At 44.3% G+C, this 25,441-nt stretch overlaps 2 protein-coding genes across 9 annotated transcripts; one reads left to right on the forward strand and one right to left on the reverse strand.

Moving 5' to 3' along the window:
• Positions 1-703: 703 nt before the first annotated feature.
• DCLRE1B (DNA cross-link repair 1B) lies at positions 704-8,527 on the reverse strand. Its single transcript, XM_061121098.1, has 4 exons — positions 8,072-8,527; positions 7,074-7,239; positions 6,393-6,575; positions 704-3,868 (listed from the first exon to the last, which is right to left on the reverse strand). The coding sequence occupies exons 1-4, from the start codon at positions 8,258-8,260 to the stop codon at positions 2,781-2,783; spliced, it is 1,626 nt and encodes a 541-aa protein (XP_060977081.1). The 5' UTR covers positions 8,261-8,527; the 3' UTR covers positions 704-2,780.
• Positions 8,528-8,662: 135 nt separating this feature from the next.
• AP4B1 (adaptor related protein complex 4 subunit beta 1) lies at positions 8,663-21,206 on the forward strand. Of its 8 annotated transcripts, none has more exons than XM_061121106.1 (11): positions 8,663-8,777; positions 9,078-9,265; positions 10,972-11,196; positions 12,267-12,397; positions 12,925-13,072; positions 13,646-14,142; positions 15,494-15,577; positions 16,758-16,867; positions 17,639-17,846; positions 18,268-18,549; positions 18,795-21,206. In XM_061121106.1, the coding sequence occupies exons 2-11, from the start codon at positions 9,153-9,155 to the stop codon at positions 19,220-19,222; spliced, it is 2,226 nt and encodes a 741-aa protein (XP_060977089.1). In that variant the 5' UTR covers positions 8,663-8,777; positions 9,078-9,152; the 3' UTR covers positions 19,223-21,206. The 8 variants fall into 8 exon arrangements, with proteins under 8 accessions (XP_060977089.1, XP_060977086.1, XP_060977087.1 ...); XM_061121103.1 differs by lacking the exon at positions 8,663-8,777 and adding an exon at positions 8,784-8,991; XM_061121104.1 differs by lacking the exon at positions 8,663-8,777 and adding an exon at positions 8,784-8,976 and having other exon boundaries at positions 9,076-9,265.
• The last annotated feature ends 4,235 nt before the right edge of the window (positions 21,207-25,441 follow it).

Consider the following 25,441-nt stretch of genomic DNA (forward strand, 5'->3'; position numbering starts at 1 on the left):
GAGAGTCGGGGCTACTCTCTAGTTGTGTGCAGCCTTCTCACTGCAGTGGCTTCTCTTGTTGTGGAGCACGGGCTCTAGGGTCCACAGGCTTCAACAGTTGCAGCACACAGCCTCAGTTGTTGGGGCTGCCGGGCTCTTGAGCACAGGCTCTCGAGTTGCTTAGCTGCTCTGTGGCGTGTGGGATCTTCCTGGAGCAGGGATCAAACCCTCATCTCCTGCATTGGCAGGTGGATTCTTTACCACTGAGCCACCAGGGAAGCCCTTTCATAGTATTTTACTGCTATCCTATTCTGCAGAAAAGGTAGTAAGGAAACTTTCTGGAGGGCAACTAGGCACCATTTGCATCAAGAACTTAAAACTGCTGGGATTAGCAGATGCAAACTACTATATAGAGAATGGATCAACAGCAAGGTCCTACTGTACAGCACTGGGAACTACACTCAATATCCTGTAATAAAAAATATGAAGATATTCTTTTCCATTATATGTATATATATGTATAACTGAATCACTTTGCTGTACAGCAGAAGTTCACACAACATTGAAAATCAACTACACTTCAATGAACTAAATTAAAAAACCTTAAAACTGTTATCCCACTTCCAGCAATTTACTCCAAGAAAATAAACACAAATGCCATGATATATGCATAAGGATATTCATTGCAATATGTATAACTGTGGAAAAAAAAGCACACAAAATGATAAATAAAACAAATAGTTTAATTAAGGTATACCCATAATAGGGTATTATAAAACTATTAAAATGACATTTTGTATGAGAAAGTGCTTAGGATATTAATAAAGTGAAATGCAGGATATAAAACTATATACAGTATTACCCCAATTTGGAAAAAATTGTACATTTAATATATTTGCACACACAGAAAAAGACTAGAAGACAATTGATCCACATGGAAGAAGTTTGACTTCTTTCTTTATATTTTATGACTTCCAGTTTATTTTATCAGAGAATAATTTTTTTTAAGAACCAGAGGCTAAGAGAACCAATATTTCAAATACCCATCATGTGGAAGGCACTGAGCTAGGAATGTGACCAATTATCTAAGCTCCATAGCAGTCAGGAGAGGTCAGGTAGCCCTAGTGGTAAAGAACCTACCTGTCAATGCATGAGAGATGTGGGTTCAATCCCTGGGTGAGGAAGATCCCCTGGAGACGGAAATGGCAACCCACTGCAGTATTCTTGCCTGGGAAATCCCATGGACAGGTGCCACAGTCTATGGGGTTGCAGAGTCAGACACGACTGAGCACACACACAAAAGCATCTCCATGGCTGGTTTACAGATGAGAAACTGAGGCTCTGTTATGGAAGCCTGGAATCTCTACTTGCCCAGGTGCCTTGGACTCATGCCCAGGACAGTGCCCACGTCCCCTGCTGCCCCACATGCCTCACCAGTATGGTTCCTAGCAGGCCCATGGGAGGGTTGCAGTGAAGGTCACTGACAAAACAACTGTGGATAGCTTGCCCTAGAGAAAGGCCTTATTTTGCTTTCTAAACTCTTCATATCTTCCTCCAGAAGTAGACAATTTCCTGTCCCCTGGAAAAGAAACACAGGCCTCTTCATTGGGAAGGTTTGAGCTCCACTGTGAAACAGTTTTTATCCATGTGTCCGGCTCCACATGCCTGCACCCTCTGAGACCATGGTGTCTGCTGTCCTGCTTATTGGTTTGGCATTTTGTCAGGCTGTGAGCAGAAGGACAGGGCAGAACGTCACACCCCCACCCCTTCCACCAGCTGGCTTCTTGGTCTCTGCCCTGGATACTAAAACCAACAGGCTGTGTCCTCTGGCTCTCAACCTGAGGATGGGGGAGGGGAGATACAGAGTGGAAGGCAGGGACAGCAAGGATCCCAGCTATGTGACCAATCAGGACTACCTGGCAGCAAGTTTGATCTCTGTAACCTTATTTTGCCAAACAGTCGGGGCCTCCAGGTGGCTGAGAGGCCCATTCTAACCCTCAGCCTAATTGTCGGCTGAGTTCCAGGTACTGCCTTGGTGAGGGGCGTCCAGAACCCCCAGCTGGCTCTCTTCCAGGTAGGTCCGCAGGGACACTAACTGCAAACTCTCATGGAGGAGAGGTGGAATTTTTCTCCACTTTTCTAAGGATGTTCATCACTTCCTGTTCCCTCCCTGGGGCAGACCCAGGAAGTGACTTAGATGGGGTCAGTGACATTCAGGACTGGAGCATGCTGCCTGGGTCACCACTCTATCTTCCTGTTCCACAGTTCCTGAATTAAAGAACAGAACTACCTAGGGGCTTTCATCTAGGAAGAGACAGAAGGCGACATGGGGAATGACACATGACATGCAAAACAGTGGGAATAAACTGGTCCTTTCTGAAAAGACCCTTCATCTCTCTCTGCAGTCACAAAAGAGGACTACATATTCACAAAGGTTACAGAAATACTGGGCTAAACAAAGTTAAATAGATTAAGTTCCTATAGGACTTCTCAAAACCTTTAAGTGCGCACAAATACTGTAAAGGTATTAGAATGGAAAGTGTTTCTTAAACACCAAGTCAATTAGAGAACTAAGGATTCCATAAGCACCAGGAGTCCAATGAACACACCTTGAGAAGTGTTGTTAAAGGGTGGGCCTGTAATACAGAAAAGTAAGGCCCCAAATAAGCCATCTGCCACTATCTTCAAAAGTACAGTAGGGCTGTGGCACTGCCCATTTCTTAGTGGTGGAAATACAAAGAGAGCTAACTTTGAAAATAAACAACTCTTGATGAGTTTAAAAAAAAAAGTGCAGAGTTGGATCAAACAAGGTTGTCATTCTGTACTCTCCCATCTGTACTCAAGAGTTTATGGTATTTTTCCACTTGCTGGTCGAAGATCCTGGGAGAAAATCCTGTCTGGATAAAGTCCACTGGAGTCAGAAGGTATTTCAGTGCCAGGCCCCTGAGCTCAGGAGCCAGAAGAGGGGCAGCCTCACTGCTGGGAGACAGGGGAGAATCCTGGCCCATCCAGGCTCTCTGGTTCTCTGTGGCTGCTGAGGCCACACTGTCTCCCACGGGTACCAAGTAGGACCCTACACCAATTTCCTCCCCAGTTTTCGGAGAAAGAAATTTCTCATTTGTAGACCTTAAGTGGACAGGAAAACCCGAAGGGGTAGTTAATACAGTCACCATCTTCTGGGACTCAGAGGAAAGGACTGCCCCCTCCCATTCTCGGCTGCAGACATCTGGGAACGACGGCTTCTTGATCTGCAAAGGATGGTGGGATGGCTGCTTCTCAAGCTTCCCAGCCAGGTTCTCATTCTTGGTCTTCGAGTCCCTATCAGCTTGAGAGTGATCAGCGTCTTCCTCAAGGGATTCAAACACGACACCCTGGGTTCTCAGCCTCTTGAGCTTCCTTTCTAAAAATGGCCAGAGAAAACTTGGATTTCTGGAGGAGGAACTCATGTATTGCCGTACAGAGTCTGGAATCAGGGGCGCAGAGAGGATGGGGCTCAAGCTGTCCTGAAAGTAGTCCCTACAGGGCTGTCGCCGGACAATGGGGACCACCTGGCAAGGCTTCAGGGCTGCGACAAAGACACGGAGCTCCGAGTAGGAGGAGTGGTCAGAGTAAGGGATGACATGGATATTCGGGTGGGAGCGGTAGATCTTCCGGCTGGTGGGGAGGATGGCGATGGTAGGGTGGGTCTGGTTCCAACGCAGCATGGCGGAATGGCAGATCTCCATGTGGTCCACAGCATGGATGCGGCCAGCCTTCTCCTCCACTGTAAACACATCTGCCAGGCCCAGCAGCTGTACCAACTCCAGGCGTCGAGGACTCAGGACCACCCAGGTCTGAAACTCCAGGGCCAGACGCTCCAGCAGCGACTCTTTTCCCAGGCTGTAGAGTCCTGAATAATGTTAAAGAGATTGGGGAAACTAACAAAGGAAGACAATGAGGCTATGTTACTGTAGTTGCTGTTCAGTTGCTAAATCACATCCAGCTCTTCTGTAACACCTCAGGGACTGTAGCCCGCCAGGCTCCTCTGCCCATGGGATATCCCAGGCAAGAATCCTGGGATGGGTAGCCATTTCCTCCTCCAGGGGATCTTCCTGACACAGGGGCTGAACCCGTGTCTCCTGCACTGGCAGGCGGATTCTTTACCACTGAGCCACCAGGGAAGCCACAATGAAGCTACGTGCTTAGTCACCCAGTTGTGTCTGACTCTTTGCGACCCCAAGGACTGGAGTTCATCAGGCTCCTCTGGCCATGGAGGATTCTCCAGGTAAGAATACTGGAGTGGGTTGCCATGCCCTCCTTAATGAAGCTATGGGGGAATCCTAATAAGTCAACAAAGTGTTTAATAAAAATACACAAAATTAATGGGACTATCCCCTGTTTGTATATCAGGAAGGAGGTGCATGTGAGCTAGGTATATGGAGGATGGGGCTTCCCAGGTGGCTCAGTGGTAAAGAGTCCACCTGCCAATCTAGGAGATGCAGGCAGTTGGGAAAATCCCCTGGAGGAGGAAATGGCAACCCATGCCAGCATTCCTACCTGGAGAATCCCATGGGCAGAGGAGCCTGGCGGGCTACAGTCCATGGAGTCACAGAGGGTGGGGTGGGACTGAGCACATATGGAGAAGGGGGTAGAGAGAAATTTAACACAGAATCCACTCATTCATTCAGTTCAGCAAAGGAATGCACCTACCAAGTGTTTAGCACTGTGAAACCAAACAACAATCAGTTAGAAGGTCCAAATAGTACTCAGAGAGAAAGAAACGGAGGCCTGAATTTGGATAATGCTTATGGTAACAGATACAGGAGAAAAGTCTACAGTCAGATTGTGACCTCCTTTAAAGAATCTGTATTTCCTTTATATCTACTTTATTCCTCATCATGGTTCAAAATCTCACTCTTTGGGCACAAATGCAGCTGATTTCTCTCTCCCTATCCCCCCTCACCCTTTTTAAAAAGAACCCATTCTAGGCCCTTTACTACTAGACTTTAAGCCCTCATATTTTATTCATTTTTCTATTCCCACTGCCTATCAGAATATTTGACACATAGTATGGGCTTATTGTATATCTGAAAAATTAATCAAGCCCTTCTGTATTACCCTCCTAGCCAGCTATGCTCCTCTAGGAAAATTCTGTGTTAAAAACTCCAAGAAGACTTAGGACTGGTATTTATTCAAGAAGTCAAGCAATCCTGAAAGATAATATCTCTCCATCAATTTGGTGTCACTCTGGAAGGTATATAATTTGTTTTCAATGCCTCTGTTTAAGCCTATTTCGAAACTCCTTTCAGAGTTGGGGCATATCCTTTTAAAATATTCATCATGATGGCAAATCTTCTTCCTTTTGTGGATTTATTACAATTTTGGAAACAATTAAAAAAGTCATTTGGCTTCTCTGGTGGTCCAGTGGCTAAGACTCCATGCTGCCAATGTAGGGGGCCTGGGTTCAATCCCTAGTCAGGGAACTAGATCCCACATGCCACAGCTAAGACACATCACAGCTAAATAAATTAAAATTTTTTAAAAAAGGTATTTGGAATTAAATCTATTACATTTAAAAAAACAAAAACTGATTTTCATAAACTATCTCAAAAGGCAATTCCAAGAATCCCCAAATGTTTTGTACTCTCGTAGAACTACAAAATCACAAGCAGACAGCTGTGATTTCAATGTATCTAATTGTAAGCATAACACTCACTTGAGCATCTACATTCTGATAAACTGCATTCACTTTCTAACAAATATTTATCAAATTCCTCTATCAGGCATTAATCTAGGCATCTGGCATATATCCGTTAAGTGAAACAAAGAGCCTGTTCATTGTGAAATTTCCATTCTAGCAGGGGGAGACAGATAATAAGAACTAAATACAATAAATACGTAAACTATGGAATATATTATAAGGTGATTACTGCAATAGTGTCCCTCTCCTACTTAAAACCCTTCAATATAGCTTTTTGACCTAAGAGCAATGGTTGCATTTAGGATCAAGTGCAAAATGGCTCACAGGCACTTCAGTCCCTCCTGCCTTTCCAGCCTCCTCAACCACTATGCGCCTGTCACACAGCTTCTTCTCTGTTCCACAAACACGTAACACTTCTTCCCACCTCCAACCATACTCTCAAGGAATAAATGCGTGTGTGGCAGAAATGGGGATAGGCAATCAACAATAAGCAATAGTACAGGAAAACATGAAGTATGTGGGAAGTTGAGTGCCATGAAAAAATGAAAAATTTGAATTGACTTAGGGGATCTGAGGTTGGGAATGTGGGAGCAGTGATGTATTTTTAAATAATAAGGTCAGGGCAGATTTCATGGAGAAAAGGAGATCTGCACAAAGACATGAAAGATGTGAGAACCCCCAAAGAACCTAGATTCACTAGTTCCATGAGTGAGAGAAAAAGGAAAACCCTCACCAATTTTTATGTTATGTTGTGGGTGCTTTCGAATGAGTTCAACAATCTGGCGGGCAGCTTCTTCTTGGGAAGGAAGAACCAGGTCTGGGTTGCAATTGGTATTGTCTAGGTATAAGGTATGAATCTGTTTCCCCAGTCTTAGGGCTGGCTCCTTCAGCATAGATGGTGTATACCGAAAATCACCTGGGGAAAAAATATGGGAGGCAGAGTCAGAGACAAAAGCATAGAAGACAAGCTTCTCCCAATTCCAACAGCAGATGGGCATTTGCCTATTGGCATCTTGGAAAAAAACCTAGCACCTTGGAAAAGTCTAGCAGTGATCTAATGTAGCAGAGTTTCTTTGTGGAAATGTCTCCATTGTGCTTCTGCATTTTCAGTACTCTTTGCAAAGTCTGTATCCTTAAAGAATGAAAAAATCAATTGAGAAAGGATCATTCTGCTCATGTGACAAGAAGCTAGGAGGCCTCCAGGCTTCTACTATGAGTCAAGGCTACTCAAGAAAAGTAATGTTGGAAATTTTCTGGCAGTCCAGTGGTTAGGATTCAGTGCTTCACTGCTGGCAGGACTGGTTCAATCCCAGGTTGGGGAACTAGGATCTTGAAAACCATGGGGCTTGGTCAAAAAAAAAAAAAAAGTAGTGTCTAGGCTGGGCAAGTGGGAAGGAGCCCTCCAGAAGCCCACCTGTGTAGAGGATGGTTCCAAAGTATCCTTCAAAGAGAAACATGACAGAGCCCGGGCAGTGATTGGCATCCAAGAGGGTGACCGTCATGGTCTCTTGTCCAGCTTCATCTAGAGGCAGGACATGGCTCTCACCAACCTCCAGGGCTCGGATCCACTGCTTAGACACCTGAAGAAACAGCAGGTCATCCCAGGAAACACAGACGCCCCTCCCTGATACCTCCCTGGATCAGAAGCTGTGATAGGGATCACAGTCCTCTCTTCCTCCTCCCTCTCTCTACCCCATCCTTCCTAAAAGGCTAAATTAAGAGTCCAGAAAGCAAGTCTACTTAACCATTCTTCAACTTTCCAAATCATAATAATCCCTTGGAGTGCTGTGCTTAGTCACTCAGTCATGGCCAACTCTTTGCCACCCCATGGACTGTAGCCCACTAGGTTCCTCTGTCCATGGAATTCTCCAGGCAAGAATACTGGAGTGTGTTGCCACGCCCTTCTCCAGGGGATTTTCCCGACCCCAGGATCCGACCCAGGTCTCCCGAATTGCAGGCGGATTCTTCACCGTCTGAATCACCAGGGAAGCCCTTGGGGGGTGCCTGTTAAAAAAAATTCCAGCCAGATTTCCAGGACCTGCATCAGCTATGTCTACTGATTCAAATGCGGGAGGAGGGAGGCACTGAAGAATCTATTTACTCAGAACATTAGATGAATTCTTAGGAGCCAAGATGGGAAAACACTGGCCTAGCTTATGTGAAGAGGTAGGAACAGTTTCCTTGACAGGCCTAGAAGTCCTCCCCAGTTTTATCGCAGAAACATCCCAAGCCGGCCAGTTGGAAACCTCTCTTGTTCTGGGTTTAATATGCATTTCTGGGTTCCCCAAAACTGTCGCTTTGGTAAAAATCAGTTCTCCAGGCCACAACTCTATGACTCCAAGACTAACAGATCGGAAGGCCCCACCCAGATGCCAGGACTAATTCTCCTAGGCCGACTCCAACCCCCCATACCTGTAGGTGACGGTGCAAGAGGTAAGCCGTGATTGGGGAGCAGTAGAGGGGCCGGGTCCAGGTGCTAGTCAGACCCACGGTGTGGTCCGAATGCATGTGGGTCAGGAAGAAGAGTCGGGCGGAGCCAGCCCGGCGCAAGCTCCAAAAGTCCACCGCGATGGGCGTATGAGGGATCAAGACCCCATTCATGGTGGCGGGGTTCGAGTCACCAGTGGGTTCTTTATGGGAACAGAGTTCCTGTGTGAGGCTCCTACCATGCCGCCCTGAAAAAAAACATGCTCGGGCAAGAACAGGGCTAGAGACCGTAAGGAAAAGCCAGCCCACTGAGGGAATGAATGGCTAGACTGGGCAGAAAGAAGGAAGTGATCTTGCTGGTAGGAGTTTGGGTGGAATCTCAAACCGCAGAAGGCGCCCAACTGAGCGCCACTCCCCCGGACGCGCAGGACCAGGGGCCAAAGCCCGGCACTCAAAGCGCGCGCTGCTGGGCGGAGACAGGCCGAAGTAGCCAACTTCCGATTGCCCGCAGCAGCTCCACCAGAGGGAGCCGCGCGGCTGCGCCGGGAGGTGAGAGGTTGGGGGAAGGGCACCCAAAGGTCGGGATCCAGGCTGCGCTCGGCGCTCCCTGGGAGAGGGTGATTGGCAGCCGCTCTACGCGGTCCCTCTGGAGGAGGCGGGACTTCCGCAGAGAGCTTGATTGGGCCTCTAGGTGATGGCAACCGCGTGGAGGCGCAAGAAAGGCTGGAACTGGAGAGGGAGGGGTTCACGGACAGTTGGCTGCGGGGCTGGAAATCAGGCCGAGAACCTAGAGGTTGGGCAGAGTCTGTGGGCGGAGCGAACCAGCCTGCAGGTCCCGGGATAGAACCGCAAAGCCTCGGGTGGGCCTCTCCCGGAAGCAAGAGGGTTGAAGTTGAGTATGCTAGGTCCTGGTTGCGGGCCTTGGGGAAGACAAGGCTGGGGCAAGATCGCGCCTGTTGTCCCTTCACTGACTGACATTTCCTTTACCCAGGTCCCCACATCAGGGCTAGAAGGAGCCCGAGTTCCCTAGGGATCTGTGGGAACTGCCCCGTGACTGTTGGAGAAGATGCCGTACCTTGGCTCCGAGGACGTGGTGAAGGAGCTGAAGAAGGCTCTGTGTAATCCTCACATTCAGGCTGATAGGCTGCGCTATCGGAGTGTCATCCAGCGAGTGATTAGGTATCACCTAACGCCCTAATTTCCCCTTTGCCATCCCCAGCAGGCCTCTCTCCCCATGGCTGCGCAGAAAGAATTAATGAACTTTCATGCATGGCAGTTGTACGGTTTGGTCTTTCTGCTTCTCTGGAATGACATCTAAGTCTCCCCTGTGGGGCATATTTTGCTTCTTTTACTCAGATGGGTGGTTTCATCCATATCTTGACCTTGTACTGCTGATCTATATCTAGTACAGACGTCCTTTTTTATCCTCAGACTCACACATCCTGTTGCTTGCTTGGTATTTCTGCCTGGATATGTCTTCAAAGACATGCAAAATAGCACCTGCTTTCTTCCTTCCACCTTCCCAGACCTGCTCTTCTGCTTGTATTGTGTTGATAAATGTCACCACCCAGCTGACCAAGTGTGGGAATCAGTCTTGATGACACCTGATCTTCACTGCTCAAGTCAGGTGGTATGGATTTATGGTTCTAAATATCCATCCTCTTTAAAAAATCGGCACTGCTGTTCTGGTTTCTTTATAAAAGAGAATTACAGTAGTTTAAGAGTAGGTCAGGGCTTCCCTGCTGACTCAGTGGTAAAGAATCCGCTGCCAATGCAAGAGACTCCAGTTCCATACCTGGGTCAGGAAGATCCCCTAGAGAAGGAAATGGCAACCGATTCCAGGATTCTTGCTTGGAAAATCCTATGGACAGAGGAGCCTGGCAGGCTACAGTCCATGAGGCTGCAAAAAGAGTCGGATATGACTTAGCAACTAAAGAGCAACAAAGTATCAGGTCATCTTGAGTGACTAAAACAACAGCAGAGTATTAGGTCATCTTGCTCCCATTTCAGTTAGAGTGATTTTCCAATATATGAATTTGACAATATACCTCTTGCCTGTGGCAAACTTTGTATCACAAACTTTAGCATGCACAGAAGTTTTTAAGAATGCTTTTTAAAATTTTAATGCTTCTTTAATGCTTTTTAAGAAAATGTAAAAATTTCATTCAATCCAGGAATTCTGATTTCAGTAGGTGGGATGGAACCCAGGAATCTGCATTTTGAACAGACATCCCCTCAAATTCCTATAGGAGATCACAGTTTCTCAGACTGTGATTTTACAGAATAAAGTCCAAATTTCTTACCATAACATCCAAGGAACACCCTGTTAACTACCTTCAGACTGTCAAAAGAACATACCATTCTTGCTCATGTCCACATGCCTTACAGTATGTATCATTACCTATCTACTAGACTTCCCTCGAGCTCCTGCTGATTTGGCTCAAGTATTACTTCTTGGCAGTGTTAGATACCCATTGCACCTTATCTGTTCCTTCTGTTGTAATACTTATCAGTCATTCTGTAATTAGAGGTGTCCTTGTCTGCCTGCTTGGTAGATTTGAGTTCCTTCAGATCTGAGAACATGCCTTCCTCAGATTATGTCCCCAGAACTTATCCCTGGAATGTAAAAGCTGAATGCTGTTGGAATGTATCAATACTTAGGAATTCTGTTAAGTGTTTGTTGAGTGAATAGAAGAACGTTTATTGCAGGCCGTGTTAAGTTTTGTGTGATATGATAGAAAAGGTAGACCTGGTTGCTTCCCTCTAAAGGTCACAATCTAGTTGGCCATCCAGGACATGTATAAGTAAAAGGCTTTCTGTAGGTTGTTGGTGATGAGTTGGGGAATATGTTTTTTACTTTTCCCTGCTGTGTGTGTTGGTTTCAGGCACATGACTCAAGGGGTGGACATGTCTGGTGTTTTCATGGAAATGGTGAAAGCTAGTGCCACTGTAGATATTGTTCAGAAGAAGTTAGTTTATCTCTACATGTGTACCTACGCTCCGTTGAAACCAGATCTGGCTCTCCTGGCCATCAATACACTGTGCAAAGACTGTTCGGACCCCAACCCAATGGTGCGAGGGCTGGCATTACGGAGCATGTGTAGCCTCAGGTGAGCACTCTCTTCCCTTCCTGCATGTCAGTGGCTGATGAGTTCATGTGGTCACAGGCAGATTTTTTTTTTTTTTTTTTTTTTATTAGTTGGAGGCTAATTACTTCACAACATTTCAGTGGGTTTTGTCATACATTGACATGAATCAGCCATGGATTTACACGTATTCCCCATCCCGATCCCCGCTCCCACCTCCCTCTCCACCCGATTCCTCTGGGTCTTCCCAGTGCACCAGGCCGGAGCACTTGTCTCATGCATCCCACCTGGGCTGGTGATCTGTTTCACCATAGATAGTATACATGCTGTTCTTTTGAAATATCCCACCCTCACATTCTCCCACAGAGTTCAAAAGTCTGTTCTGTATTTCTGTGTCTCTTTTTCTGTTTTGCATATAGGGTTATTGTTACCATCTTTCTAAATTCCATATATATGTGTTAGTATGCTGTAATGTTCTTTATCTTTCTGGCTTACTTCACTCTGTATAAGGGGCTCCAGCTTCATCCATCTCATTAGGACTGGTTCAAATGAATTCTTTTTAATGGCTGAGTAATATTCCATGGTGTATATGTACCACAGCTTCCTTATCCATTCATCTGCTGATGGGCATCTAGGTTGCTTCCATGTCCTGGCTATTATAAACAGTGCTGCGATGAACATTGGGGTGCACGTGTCTCTTTCAGATCTCACAGGCAGATTTTTAATGGTGACAATTTATTTGAGCTCTTTAGTACTGGGGAAAACATGGTTGTAACGTGAACTCAGGTTGTCAGTCATTACTTTGATATAAAAAACTATATAGATGATTTTATTAAGGGATTTCTTCCTACTTTACTCTCAGTGAGATGGTTAAAGATTTCTACATGTGTGTGTATTTTAACTTGCCTGTGCAGCATTATCCACATGAAAAGTCAAGTGAAGCTTTTTAAGTTTGGCAGCAGCTTTCTTGAGTTTGTTGAGAAGAATCTGACCAATGCATATTCAAACATCTACTAAACCCTAAGTGAATAGAGGCTAAATTATGTCAACAGTAGTCCTATAGGATCTGGCTGACTCCAGACTGTGTTGCTTAGGATGCCTGGTGTGCAGGAATATATCCAACAACCAATTCTCAATGGTCTGCGGGACAAGGCTTCATATGTCAGGAGGGTAGCAGTCCTTGGCTGTGCCAAGATGCATAATCTCCATGGAGACTCCGAAGTGGGTAAGTTTCAATGTAATCTCTCATGATCAGTATTTATTTGTGCTTCCATTATATGACTTTGTAAAAGATTATGTCGTTTTGGTAGAAAATAATAATGTGGCTCTACTGGATGTCCCTTTTTTAAAATTTCATTTTACTTCTTAAATTTATTTTTATTTGGAGGATAATTGCTTTACATGTTGTGTTGGTTTCTGCCATGGAACAATGTGAATCATCCAGAAATATTCATATATCCTCTCCCTCTTGAACTTCCCTTCCACCCTAGGTGTCTCTTTTAAGTAGGATGCAAGGCTTGGTATTTTCTGAGATTAAAGAAGTCCTTTCTTTGGGGTTCAGGTGAAATTCTTTGCATCAACTACTTAGGATAGTCTGGAAATGGCAATTTTTAGCCTTGTACATTGTTACTGCCTTTGTTACTTTTGTGTAATAGCAGAGAAGTTCAGCTTTGTCTGCCTAGAACTATCATTCTGGCTCTATTCTCGTGATTCTGAAGCTTTTGTTTATATGAGATCTTTATTCTTTTGTAGATGGTGCCCTGGTAAATGAATTATATAGTTTGCTGCGCGACCAGGATCCAATTGTGGTTGTGAACTGCCTGAGGTCTCTAGAGGAAATTCTGAAACAGGAAGGAGGTGTTGTCATCAATAAGCCCATCGCCCACCATCTCTTAAATCGGTTTGGATGCCTCTGTTCTCTTTTTATCATGATCAGACCTGCATCTCTGCATCATAGTGGGATCTTGTTGATGTATTCAATGAAGGAGAGGTTCTTGAACAACTTCTGTAGAGCAGTAGAAAAAAGTTAACTGTAACCATTAACTACCTCATGTTTCATTGTAAGTTTTATGGTTTTTTTTTTTTTTTTTTTGTCTTAGTTTCTTTTGATAATATAGAGAGATGGCAGAAAGATCCTTCGGGGATAGGTTCTGTCTCCTGCAGTCATTATGTCCCCGAAACTAAGCCATTCACACATACTATCTTACACTGTAGAGAGTCTGGGTCTAGGGTATACCAGTCATGTCTTTGGCCTTAGATGAGTATGCATTTGTACTGTGAACTCATCTTGTTATTTAAAGACTTTGTATAAACTTTAAGTAATATGTAAAAAGAATAATTCGATTATGGTACAACCTATTTTTAAGAATTCTACCCTTATTGTGATGTGCAAATGACTAGTAACAGAGAAATCGCATGGAGGTAGTCCTAATTTTGTTGCTAACATAGCCCATTTGTTTTCTTTTGGGGGTAGAATGTCAAAACTGGACCAGTGGGGCCAGGCTGAAGTCTTGAACTTTCTGCTCCGCTACCAACCCCGAAGTGAGGAGGAGCTGTTTGACATTCTCAATCTGTTGGACAGTTTTCTCAAGAGCAGCAGCCCAGGCGTGGTGATGGGAGCTACCAAACTCTTTCTGATCTTGGCCAAAAAATTCCCCCACGTGCAGACCGACGTGCTCATGCAAGTCAAGGGCCCTCTGCTGGCCGCCTGTTCTTCCGAGAGCCGAGAGCTCTGCTTTGCTGCCCTCTGCCATGTGCGCCAGATCCTGCACAGCTTGCCGGGTCACTTCAGCGGCCACTACAAGAAATTTTTCTGCTCCTATTCGGAGCCCCACTACATCAAGCTCCAGAAGGTGGAGGTGCTGTGTGAACTGGTGAACGACGAGAATGTGCAGCAGGTGCTGGAGGAGCTTCGAGGGTACTGCACCGACGTGTCTGCCGACTTCGCGCAGGCCGCCATCTTCGCCATTGGTAGGTGTCTGCTGCTTTTCCTTCATGAGAGCCTACACCAAACAGCTAGAGAGCTGGGGAACCACAGAGAGCAAAGGGGAATGAGTCTTGCTTCAAGGGAAAGTATTTAGCACCAAAAAATTGGGTCAGTGACTATGAATAAGTGGAGGAGGAAGGCTCTTTTGGTCAACACCGGCGTTGCCATGTCTTTCTAGGATATAGACTACAGGTGATTCAAACTATAACATGATTGATTAATTGAATTTAAAAAACATTTATTTATTTATTTTGGGTTGCGCTGGGTCTTAGCTGCTGCTCTCAGGCTTTCTCTAGTTGAGAAGAGTGGGGACTACTCTTTGTTGTGGTACACAGGCTTCTCATTGTGTGGCTTCTATTGTTGTGGAGCATGGACTCTAGGTGCACTGGCTTCCCTAGCTGTAGCTCTTGGGCTCTGGTGCACTGGCTGGGTAGTTGAGGCTCCCGGGCTTAGCTGCCCCGTGGCATGTGGGATCTTCCTGGAACAGGGATCGAACCTGTGTCCCCTGCATTGGCAGGCAGATTCCCATCCACTGTTGGACCATCTGGGAAGTCCAACACAATTTTTATTGCCTTTTGTTGTACCTTACCAAAAATGCTTTTCTGTATATCATCTTCCCATAGTCTTGTGAGACAGTCAAGAAAAGTGGACAAGTGGTTATTAACTTCGTTTTCTAGATGAAGCAACTCGGGCACAAAAAGGTTCTTAAATTGCCCAAAGTTTATATAGTTCCTGAACTGGGACTGAAACCCAGCTTTCCTGACTCAAAGTCCTATGTCATTCAACAATCATTTATTGGGCTTCTACTCTGGGCTACTCCGTATTGTGCTGCATAGATCAACATGGAGTAAAACCTAAGGCCTACAGACCTTTTCACACTACCGTGTCTGGAATCTAAAGAGCTAGAGTGAGCCACAATGTGAAAGCAGCTGGGGAGCTCAGTTTTGGAGGACTTCAGGGAAGGAGGAGAAGGAACTCTCCTAGATAGAATAAAGTATGGCTATTTTTAGGGACAGAGAAGAGGAAACAACGAGGGGAGTAGAAATCCTGCCATCCGGAGGCCGCTGTCAAGTGTCCCCAGCAGGAATACTCCTGTGCGGGTGTGCTGCAGCAAACTGGCGGCCACATAAATACTCTGAAAGTTTTCAACCTTGTTCAACAGGGAATTCATTTTTACCTAAGTTCCCTTAAATTCTTATTTCATCAAGCAAGGGTTGGTTTGGTTTTTTTTTTTAGGTGTTTCCGGTCCTCTTTGTTTTTGGTTGGTAGGAAATTGTTTTAGAATAAGGTGCTAATATTTGACTTAACACTTTTTCTGCTTTCCTTCCTCTGTAGGTGGCATTGCCAGGACCTACACCGATCAGTGTGTGCAGATTCTAACAGAGTTGCTGGGGCTTCGACAAGAGCACATTACCACGGGTAATAGCTACCATTCTAGGATTTTTCTGTGTGTTTTGAGGGGGGACCAATTTCCTGGCTTGTGATGGTTTCTCAGAATATGTTTGTTGTTGAATATGAGAGGTTTAAGCTTTTCTTTATGTCATCATCAGTTGCCACCAGAGGAGCATATAGACCTAACAGGGCAGGGAGTCTTCCGGTTGCCATGAGTCTTCAAGGCTGTTGTATAGCTAATGAAGGGTGCTAAAGATGACCTTGCTTGTCATTTCCCCACCTTTGTCCCTCTTTTTGCTTTACAGCAGCAACTGTGAGCAGTGGCTGCCAGACCTGGGACTAGAATGATGTAAACAAGGTGCCAAGGATACAGACATTTAAAGAGGCACTCACTATTATATAGAGCATGGATAAACAAGAAGGTCCTACTCTACAGCACGGGGATCTATATTCAATATCCTGTGATAAGCCAGAATGGAGGCCTTCCCTGCTGGCCTGGTGTTTAAGAATCCACCTGCCAATGCAAGGGACACGGATTTAGTCCCTGGTCTCAGAAGATTCCACATGCAGCGGGGCAGCTAAGCTGGTGCGCCACAACTACTGAAGCCTGTGCGCCTAGAGCCTGTGCCCTGCAACAAGAAAAGCCACCGCAATGAGAAGCCCATGCACTGCAACTAGAGAGTAGCCCCCACTTACCACAACTAGAAAAAGCCTGCACAGCAACAAAGACCCAGCACAGCTAAAAAAAAAAAAAGCCTTATGAGAAAAGAATATATGAATATATATATATATATATATAATGTATATAGAGAGTCACTCAGTCTCAGGTTCATGCAGGTGCTACCTCTGTGTGTCCTCTTATGTTTTACAACCTGGCACCTTGCTTGGGTCCTTAGGGCTTCACCATAGCCCCAGCGTCTCCATTTCTACTGTCTTCAGAGCATCATTCAACAGCAGCACTCCCCCACATTTGTGTATGGCCTTCCAGTTTACCAAGTGCCTTTGCATACATTAATTCTTGTATCCTCATGGCAATCTGAGAAGAGCAACATTCATTTAAGAAATCGTTGCCCATGCCAGACTTTTCTCAGATAATCACCGACCACCCCCTCCAACACCCGTTTTGCAGACATTCCCGCAGCCTATGTGCCTTTTCTAAGATTCCTTCCCACGCGGAGGCGCTAATCCTATGCTCTTGTGTCCTGAGCTGTGCTGCAGCGGTGGTGCAGACTTTCCGAGACCTGGTATGGTTGTGTCCTCAATGCACGGAAGCTGTGTGTCAGGCCCTGCCCGGCTGTGAGGAGAACATTCAAGATGGTGAGGTAGACTATGATTCTCCTTTACTTCTAGGTCAAGGGGAAGTGCTTGGGACCTGCTCTCTGAAATGGAATCTAATTATTCTTTCTCTCCAGTGTCTGAAGTGGGAATTCTTAGAATCAATTGCCACCTCAGATTCTCTTTTGGGTGTAGGCGGGATATAAATTATGCAAACATTAGGATTTAACTATGGTTTCCTTACAAATATTTTGATACCATTATTGTCGTGTAACATATTCATTATTTTGAGTGAGAGATTTAGACCATAGGGTTTTCAGCTGGCAGGAAAATCAGAGTCATTTGTGGACTTTCTATAAATGTTTAGGCTTCATCCCAGGTCTACTCAAATATTCACAAGTGGGAACCCTGGACACATACACTTTCAAGAAGCCTCGCAGGCGATTCTGACGTGCACTCTAGGTTAATCACCACTTTAATGGAGTAACTTAGGGAAATCTACCAGTGACTTTCACTGGAGTGTGAAACCCCAAACTGGGGCCGAAGCCCCAAAACTGAGGAATCTTTATTGCTTAAACATCATAGGCATGAGAGTCATAAGTCTCCTTTTTTTGTGGTAGAATTTCATTCCTATTTGTTGTAGAGAGTTTAGTAGTGGGTAGAGATCAATAAATGCAAGTTGAAGCAAATAAAATATACTTTTTTAGCTAACTCTAGGGGAGAAGCAAAACCTTCTGCTGTCTGCCGTCTGCTCTCGCCTATGTTTTGGACAGCCAAATGTTAAGCATCTGTTCTTACTCCCTAATTCCCTAGGGGAAGCAGGCACTTATCTGGTTACTCGGTGTCCATGGGAAGAGAATCCCCAATGCTCCTTATGTGTTGGAAGACTTCATAGAGAATGTGAAGTCGGAGACGTTCCCAGCTGTCAAGATGGAGCTGCTCACAGCTGTGCTGCGCCTCTTCCTCTCTCGCCCAGCTGAGTGCCAGGACATGCTAGGCCGCTTGTTACACTACTGCATAGGTAGGCTCTTGAGAGGAAATGGTACTTGCCATGGCCAGTTGTGTATACCTCCTGGTGGCTCAGATGATAAAGAATCTGCCTGCAATGCAGGAGACCCGGGTTTGATCCCTGGGTTGGAAAGATCCCCCAGAGAAGGGAATGGCAACTCACCCCAGTATTCTTGCCTGGAGAATTCCATGGACAGAGAGCCTCGTGGACTACAGTCCCTGTGATCACAAAGAGTCAGACACAACTGAACGACTAACATTTTCACTGTCAGTCATAGAGGTTCTCACAGCTTTCATTGTTTGATGAGCTGTGTCTGGGACCCAAGGAGAAAATGTCAACATTTTCTAGGGTTTCCTCCCTCCTATTCTGGTGGGCACAGGGATAGAAAGAATGTTTTTATTTTTAATTAACTCAATCTTTTATCTTACCTCAGAGGAAGAAAAGGACATGGCAGTACGAGATCGAGGTCTCTTCTATTATCGCCTCCTCTTAGCGGGCATCAATGAAGTAAAGCAGATCCTGTGTAGCCCTAAATCTGACCCTTCCCTCAGACTTTTGGAGGATCAGGCAGAAAGACCTGTGAACAGCTGGGCCTTGGACTTCAACACTCTGGTGCCAGTCTATGGCAAAGCCCGCTGGGCAACCATCTCTAAATGCCAGGGAGTAGAACATCATGGCCCAGAGCTTCCTAACACTGCAGCCTTTCCCACATCAGGTAAAAATCATCCTTATTTTCTATCTTGTTATGAAAAATCTTTATGGTAGAGAGTAAAGTACCCCAGCTAAACTTCAGATTGTTGCTTGAATTTCGTCTTTGTGAACAAGAAAATTTGCCATTGGTTATTTAAGCCATTTCTCCAAAGATAAAAATCACATTGTGTACTTTTGGAAATCTAGAGTTAAAAATGTAGTTCCAGCAGACTGAGAGCATCTCTTAAACAAGCTTTCTGACTCTTGTAGGACCGCTGATTCCCGCAGAGAACAGGGAGAGGGTCCAGGAACTCCCTGATTCCGGAGCCCTCATGCTCATCCCCAATCACCAGCTTACTGCGGAGTGTTTTGAGAAAACTTGGCTGAGCCTCAAAGTTGCTCATCAGCAGGCATTCCCATGGCAGGGAGCAGTCCATCCTGACACCCTGCAGATGGCGCTGCAAGTCGTGAACATCCAGACCATCGCAATGAGCCGGGCTGGGACTCAGCCATGGAAAGCCTACCTCAGTGCTCAGGATGACACTGGCTGTCTGTTCCTAACAGAACTGCTGCTGGAGCCTGCGAACGTGCAAATGCAGATCTCAGTGAAACAAAGCGAGGCAGGGACAGAGACACTGAAGAGTTTTATTTCTGTTTTAGAAACTGTGATCGGAACGATTGGAGACATAAAATCATAACGGCTTCTTGTCTGTCCTGAGTGAGATGAATAGCTCTCAGAGTTCCTTAGTTTTTCTTATCATCACTGCTTGTAAGTCCAGATAATATCAGATGCAAAGGAGAAGGGGAATCTGGAAATGAGGATTCTTCCATTTTTGTCCAAAGAACATTGACATGTTCCTCTCATACCTATTGGTGAATGACCCCACTTTTCCAAGTGATGTTGTAAAGGTTAATGTTGTTGGGGAGAGGGTGAGGATAGAATTTGTATTCTTTTCTAATTAGTTTAAGGGATTATTTTACTAATTAAAGATGTCTGATGTGTCTGGAAACTGACAGGGACATCAGTTTGTAAGGGTCATCTTTTCTTCCCTGGATTATTACAGTAAATTCCTTACTGTTATAATATTTCTAATCATGTTTTTCAGGCCAGAGTTCAAAGTCCTTAGTAGGATATCCGAAGTTCCTCCTCTGTGCCATGTCTCAGCGCTCACCAGAATACCCCGTGTTCTGGCAAAAGCAAAGCACATGCAGTTCCCTGAATATACTCAGCTCTCTCTTATCTCTGTGCTTTTACTTCCTGCCTGCAATATTTCCTCACCCTCAAATCTTTTTAAGTAACGCTTAGTCTATCTTTTGGTGTTCAGCTCAGATATGAGCTCTTTCAGGATGTTTTCTGTGACCCTCGCTGCCTTCATTGGGGTTTCATTCAAGCTGTGAAGGCAGTCAGTGCATGTGTCTAGCAGTGCTATTGGGCTGGCGCTAAAGAACCCAACCTCCCAATGCAGGAGATATAAGAGACATGGCTTCAAACCCTGGTTTGGGAAGATCCCCTGGAAGAAAACCCATTCCAGTATTCTTGCCTGGAGAATCCCATGGAAAGAGGAGCCTGGTAAACTACAGTCCACAGGGCCGCAAAGAGCCGGACTGAAGCGACTTAGCACAGCACAGCAGTACTATTGTAATTGTTTTCTTGTCACTCTTTCTCATGTTTAATTTTCTTCATAACTGACCACATTTTAGACATGGAGACAACTTATGGCCAAAACAGATGTAATAAACTGATGGTAAAGTATAAATAACCAGAGAATCCAGCATAGGAAAAATAAAAATACCTGTTAAGACCAGTTGAGTTAGGGATGGGAAAGTATACAAATGTCCAGGCTGAAAGGGTCTACATAGTTGATACAGTTGAGGTCGTATTTAGCTTTGTAAGTGATTTGCAGGCTAAGTAGCTTTAGTCATGTCCGACTCTTTGTGACTTTGTGGACTGTAGCCCGCTAGGCTCCTCTGTTTGTGGGGATTCTCCAAGAATGAATACTGGAGTGGGTTGCCATGCCCTTCTCCAGGCGATCTTCCCTACTCAGGGATCGAACCTTCGTCTCTTGCATCTCCTGCATTGGCAGGCGGGTTCTTTACCACTAGCGCCACTTGGAAGCAGCCAGAATTAAAGAGGAATGGTTGGGTAGCTGTCACCAGAGAGAAAGAAATATTTCAATTCTAATTTCTAAAAGAAATTTACATGTAGTTTTTACATGGATGGTACTGAATGGTATGTAAAATACTTGTGTGGCAAGTTAGTAAAGTGTTTCACATGACTTTCTTGTGGTGGTCTTCAATATGAACAGAGAACATAATTTTAATATGAAGCTTAGTGAGGGCATTCTTCAAGGACTAAAGATACTACGACCCAAATATCATCCAGCTTAACTCAAGGACTTCTTCTACCTGGATCCATAGATGGACTGCATATCCTTCAGAGAATGCTTTGCCTATGATTTCTCTCAGCTAATCTTTTAATAGGAGTAGAAAACAGATAGTGCTGAATTTTCTGGCAAGGGCCTGGATTTAGTCAGTTGTCTGTCTCTGCCAGACAATTTTTAAGGACAGTGATTATCTTTCTTTCCTTCTGTCTACAGTGCCTACAAGATAGTGGTTACTCAATAAATAGTATTGAATGAATGGCTGTAAGTTTTGAATAATTAGATTCTGATGGTATTTGTAGACTGGTGTTTGAAGTGTGTTTTGTTATATTGCGTCAACCATAGAAGATAATAGATGGAATTCCATCTTGGCTAGGGTTTCTCAGAAGTGGTGCTACTGACACTTGGGGCCATATAATTCTTTGCTGTAGGGGGTTTATCTGTGCACTGTAGGATAATCATCAGAATCTGATCTACACCATTAGATGCCCCCAAGCCCTCGTTGTGACAACTAAACATATCTTCAGATGTTGCCAGGTTACCATGGGAGTAAAAAAATCACCCACAGTTGAAAAAGACAGATCTGGATCCTGGATCCCCAGGGACTGGAAGGAGGAGGATCAGAACATCTTCAGAACCACTTTCCATATTTTGACTTGTTCAGTTAAACTGAATATTTAATTAGGTACTAAAACAAAGTCGAAGTGTTAAGTGCTACCAGTTTTAAGTGTTGGAAGGAAACAGGATGTGAGTGGTAGAAATTGAGTAAATTGATCGACTTCTTAAAAAATTAAGGGTTATCACTGAAATGTTGAACTAAAGAAAATTAGGTACAGCTCAGTAATTGAATGTTAACTACAGTGATCCTAACTATAGGAGCTTTTAGAATATTAAGCCCTACTTGGTTGCTTTCCTGTAAAGTAAGAAGCATAGCAGAATATGAAACTGTTGCTTTTGAAAACACTACCCTGTTGGCAGAATGCAAAGAGGAACTTAAAGAACCTTTTGATAAAGGTGAAAGAGGAGAGTGAAGAAATTGGCTTAAAACTCAACATTCAGAAAGCTTAAGATCATGGCATCTGGTCCCATCACTTCATGGCAAATAGATGGAGAAACAATGGAAATTGTTGTGACAGACTTTATTTTCCTGGGCTCCAAAATCACTGTGGATGGTGACTGCAGCCATGAAATTAAAAGATGCTTGCCCATTGGAAGAAAAGCTCTGACAAACCTAGACAGCATATTAAAAAGCAGACACCACTTTGTTGACAAAGGCCCGTATAGTCAAAGTTACGGTTTTTCTAGTAGTCAGGTACAGATGTGAGAGTTGCACCATAAAGAAGGCCAGTACCAAAAGACTGATGCTTTTGAACTGTGGTGTTGGAGAAGACTCTTGAGAGTCCCTTGGACAGCCAGGAGATCAAACTGGTTAATCCTAAAGGAAATCAATCCTGAATATTCATTGGAAGGACTGATGCTGAAGCTGAAGCTCCAGTACTTTGGCCATCTGATGGGAAGAGCTGACTCATTGGAAAAGACCCTGTTGCTGGGAAAGACTGAAGGCGGGAGGAGAAGGGGACGACAGAGGATGAGATGGTTGGATGGCATCACTGACTCAATGGACATGAATTTGAGCAAGCTCTGGGAGTTGGTGATGGACAGGGAAGCCTGGAATGCTGCAGTCCGCGGGGCCGCAAAGAGTCGGACATGATCGAGTGACTGAACAACAGCAGCAACAATTTTAAAATCATCTCAATGAAGAACTGATTTAACTGTTGCCTGATTTTACTCATTTACAAGCGAAATGATTAAAGCTTCCCTGGTGGCTTAGATGGTAAAGAATCCGCCTGCTGTGCAGGAGACCTGGGTTCAACCCCTGGGTCAGGAAGACTCCCCTGGAGAAGGGAATGGCAACCCACTCCAGTATTCTTGCCTGGAGAATTCCACAAACAGAGGAGCCTGGTGGGCTATAGTCCATGGGGTCCCAAAGAGTTGGACATGACTGAGCGACTAACACTTTTACTTTCATAAAATGAAGTTAATTATTTAATATTCCTCCTCCCTAGGAGCACTCTCTAGTCTCTGCAGATATATTGGTTTGATGATATAGGCAGATGCTTATCTTTAAAATCTATGAAGGTAGTTGATACTGTGCTTTTAGAAAAATGGCCTTCTAATATGTTAGTTGGTAACACATATAATGAGGGCCCACCAATGACTGTGGTGCTTTGGAACATTACAGAAGCAATCATTTACATAGTTCCTGATGATCATTTTATGGCTGTGGACCAGCAACTGTTAGATGCCTCCATTCCCTCTTCCTTTTTGAATTGGAGTTCTGTTACAATTATTCTATCACTTTTTCATAGATTGAGTGTTTGGGGGTGAGGAGACAAAGAACTTATTTTCTTAGTTACAGGTCATCACATTGAGAGGAGCTGTACCCCAGGATCCTCGTTCACATGCAGGCCTGGTGCAGATGACAAGATCCTGGATTTTGAGCCAATGATATAATGAGATGAGGCTTTGGGGAAAAGATAGAAATTATTATGACCAGAGCAGCAAGAGAAGCAAGTGAAAGTGAAAAAGTTCTGGCCTCATTTTTCAGTAATAATTAAGAGTACAATATTTGAACTACACTAGTGAACAGTATGTGGGCTGGGGGCAGGGAGGGGAAGGGATGGTTGGGTGGGGAAGGCCCAGAGAGAAGTAAACAAAGGAGGAAATTTTACCCCACATTGCTCATGAAAGATATATTCTGGTTCTCTAGCCTCACACCATTGACTGTACAAAATAATGCAAAGGATAGATAAGATTATGCAATGATTAGATTCCCAAGATGGTATTTGCCCATAAGTATACCAGTAGTGAAATGAGGAAAGTGGTTTATTATTATGGGGAAAGGTTTACTATTGATAGTAAGACATACTTGGTTTTAAATTTCTGTTCTACCACTTACTGATGCCACTTACCTTGGGGAGGCTATTTAACACCAGCTGGATTGTATCTTACAATTTTTTTTTGTTTTTGTGTATTATTTTGGGAGTATGTCATAAATGTATTTGTTGGAGTCCTTAACTTGTCAGTGGCTAGCTCTAGTGTGAAAGGACATTGGCCTAGAATTATCTTTGCAGAATCTTCTGACATTAGAGGTCTGAAAGCTACTTAGACACTATTTTTAGCCTTGGTGATAATGACAAATAAAAATGACCCTTTAGCTATATAATTCCTACTCCTAGTCCCAAAGGAATGTATGATCTTTTCTTTTTTAAGAATGGAATAGAAAGCAGAAGATTGGCTCTGATTATTTTGCAAGCTAGAAATTCCACTTTGAACAATTAACTTACTGTTTATGCTTGAATGTCGTCCTACTAGTTCACCAGGTCAGAATACCCTGGAAAAGTTGATAGGTTTGAGTGCTGCTTCTGAGACACAAACCCAGAATCTAGGTGTAGCTCCATTAAGAAGGCAACCACTAAAAATAAGTGTCCAGTCCTGAGAACCTGTAAAACACCGATGGAGTCCAGCCCTGTTGGAAGACCCCAGTTAATTTTAGAGAGTAGATCCCAGATTCCTTTCATCCCGGTGATTAGACCTTGGGCTAAAAGGAAGACATTTAACTCTTGCTATATTTCAGATGGATTTCCCTGATGGCTCAGACAGTAAAGAACTACCTGTAAAGCAGGAGACCCAGGTTTCCCTAGGTCAAGGATATCCCCTGGAGAAGGGAATGGCCACCCACTCCAGTATTCTTGCCTGGAGAATCCCATGGACAGAGGAGCCTGGGTGACTACAGTCCATAGCGTCGCAAAGAGTTGGATGTGACTGAGTGACTAACACACACACATATTTCAGATACTGCGTGATCCTTCCACATAACATTATCTCATTTAATCCTCATTATTTCCCTGTGAAATACTTTATATTATTCCCATTTACAATTCCTCAAATGCCCAAATTTTTCTTCATCTCCTCAGCTTTTTATATGTCCTATTCCCTCCATCTGGAATGGTTTTACTCCTAATCTTTGCCTAATGAGTCCTTACTTGTCCTTCAGAGCTCCTCTCAGATGTTACAACATAAAGGAAGCCTTCTTTATTTTGGTTTGTTTCCTTACTACACACTATAATAACACACTGTATCTCAATAAGCACAAGAAATTATGTGATTAGTTATTTAAATCTGTCATTTATGTCCAAGTGTGAGCCCCATGAGGATAGGAACTGTATCTGTCATTTTTCTGGATTATTTATATGCCAAGTATGTGCAGTTCATTACACACAGGTACTCAGTAAATAATCAATGTGCCATTGTGGCAAATGAATGCCATAGTCAGGAGTTGAATGTTTGTGTAATATAACCTCAAAAACTTCTTTCTTTAAATTACACCATACCCAGAACCCAACAGGAAGTTTCTTAGTGATATTACCCAAGAGACTCTTCCTTGTCTCTATTTCAGTTCTAGATTGGCTATCTAACTAATATAAGTTATCCATTAACCCTGGCTTGGGTGTGGCTCTCAGATAGGGAACTGAA

The sequence above is a fragment of the Dama dama genome, chromosome 20, assembly GCF_033118175.1.
Source record: "Dama dama isolate Ldn47 chromosome 20, ASM3311817v1, whole genome shotgun sequence".
Taxonomy (NCBI): domain Eukaryota; kingdom Metazoa; phylum Chordata; class Mammalia; order Artiodactyla; family Cervidae; genus Dama; species Dama dama.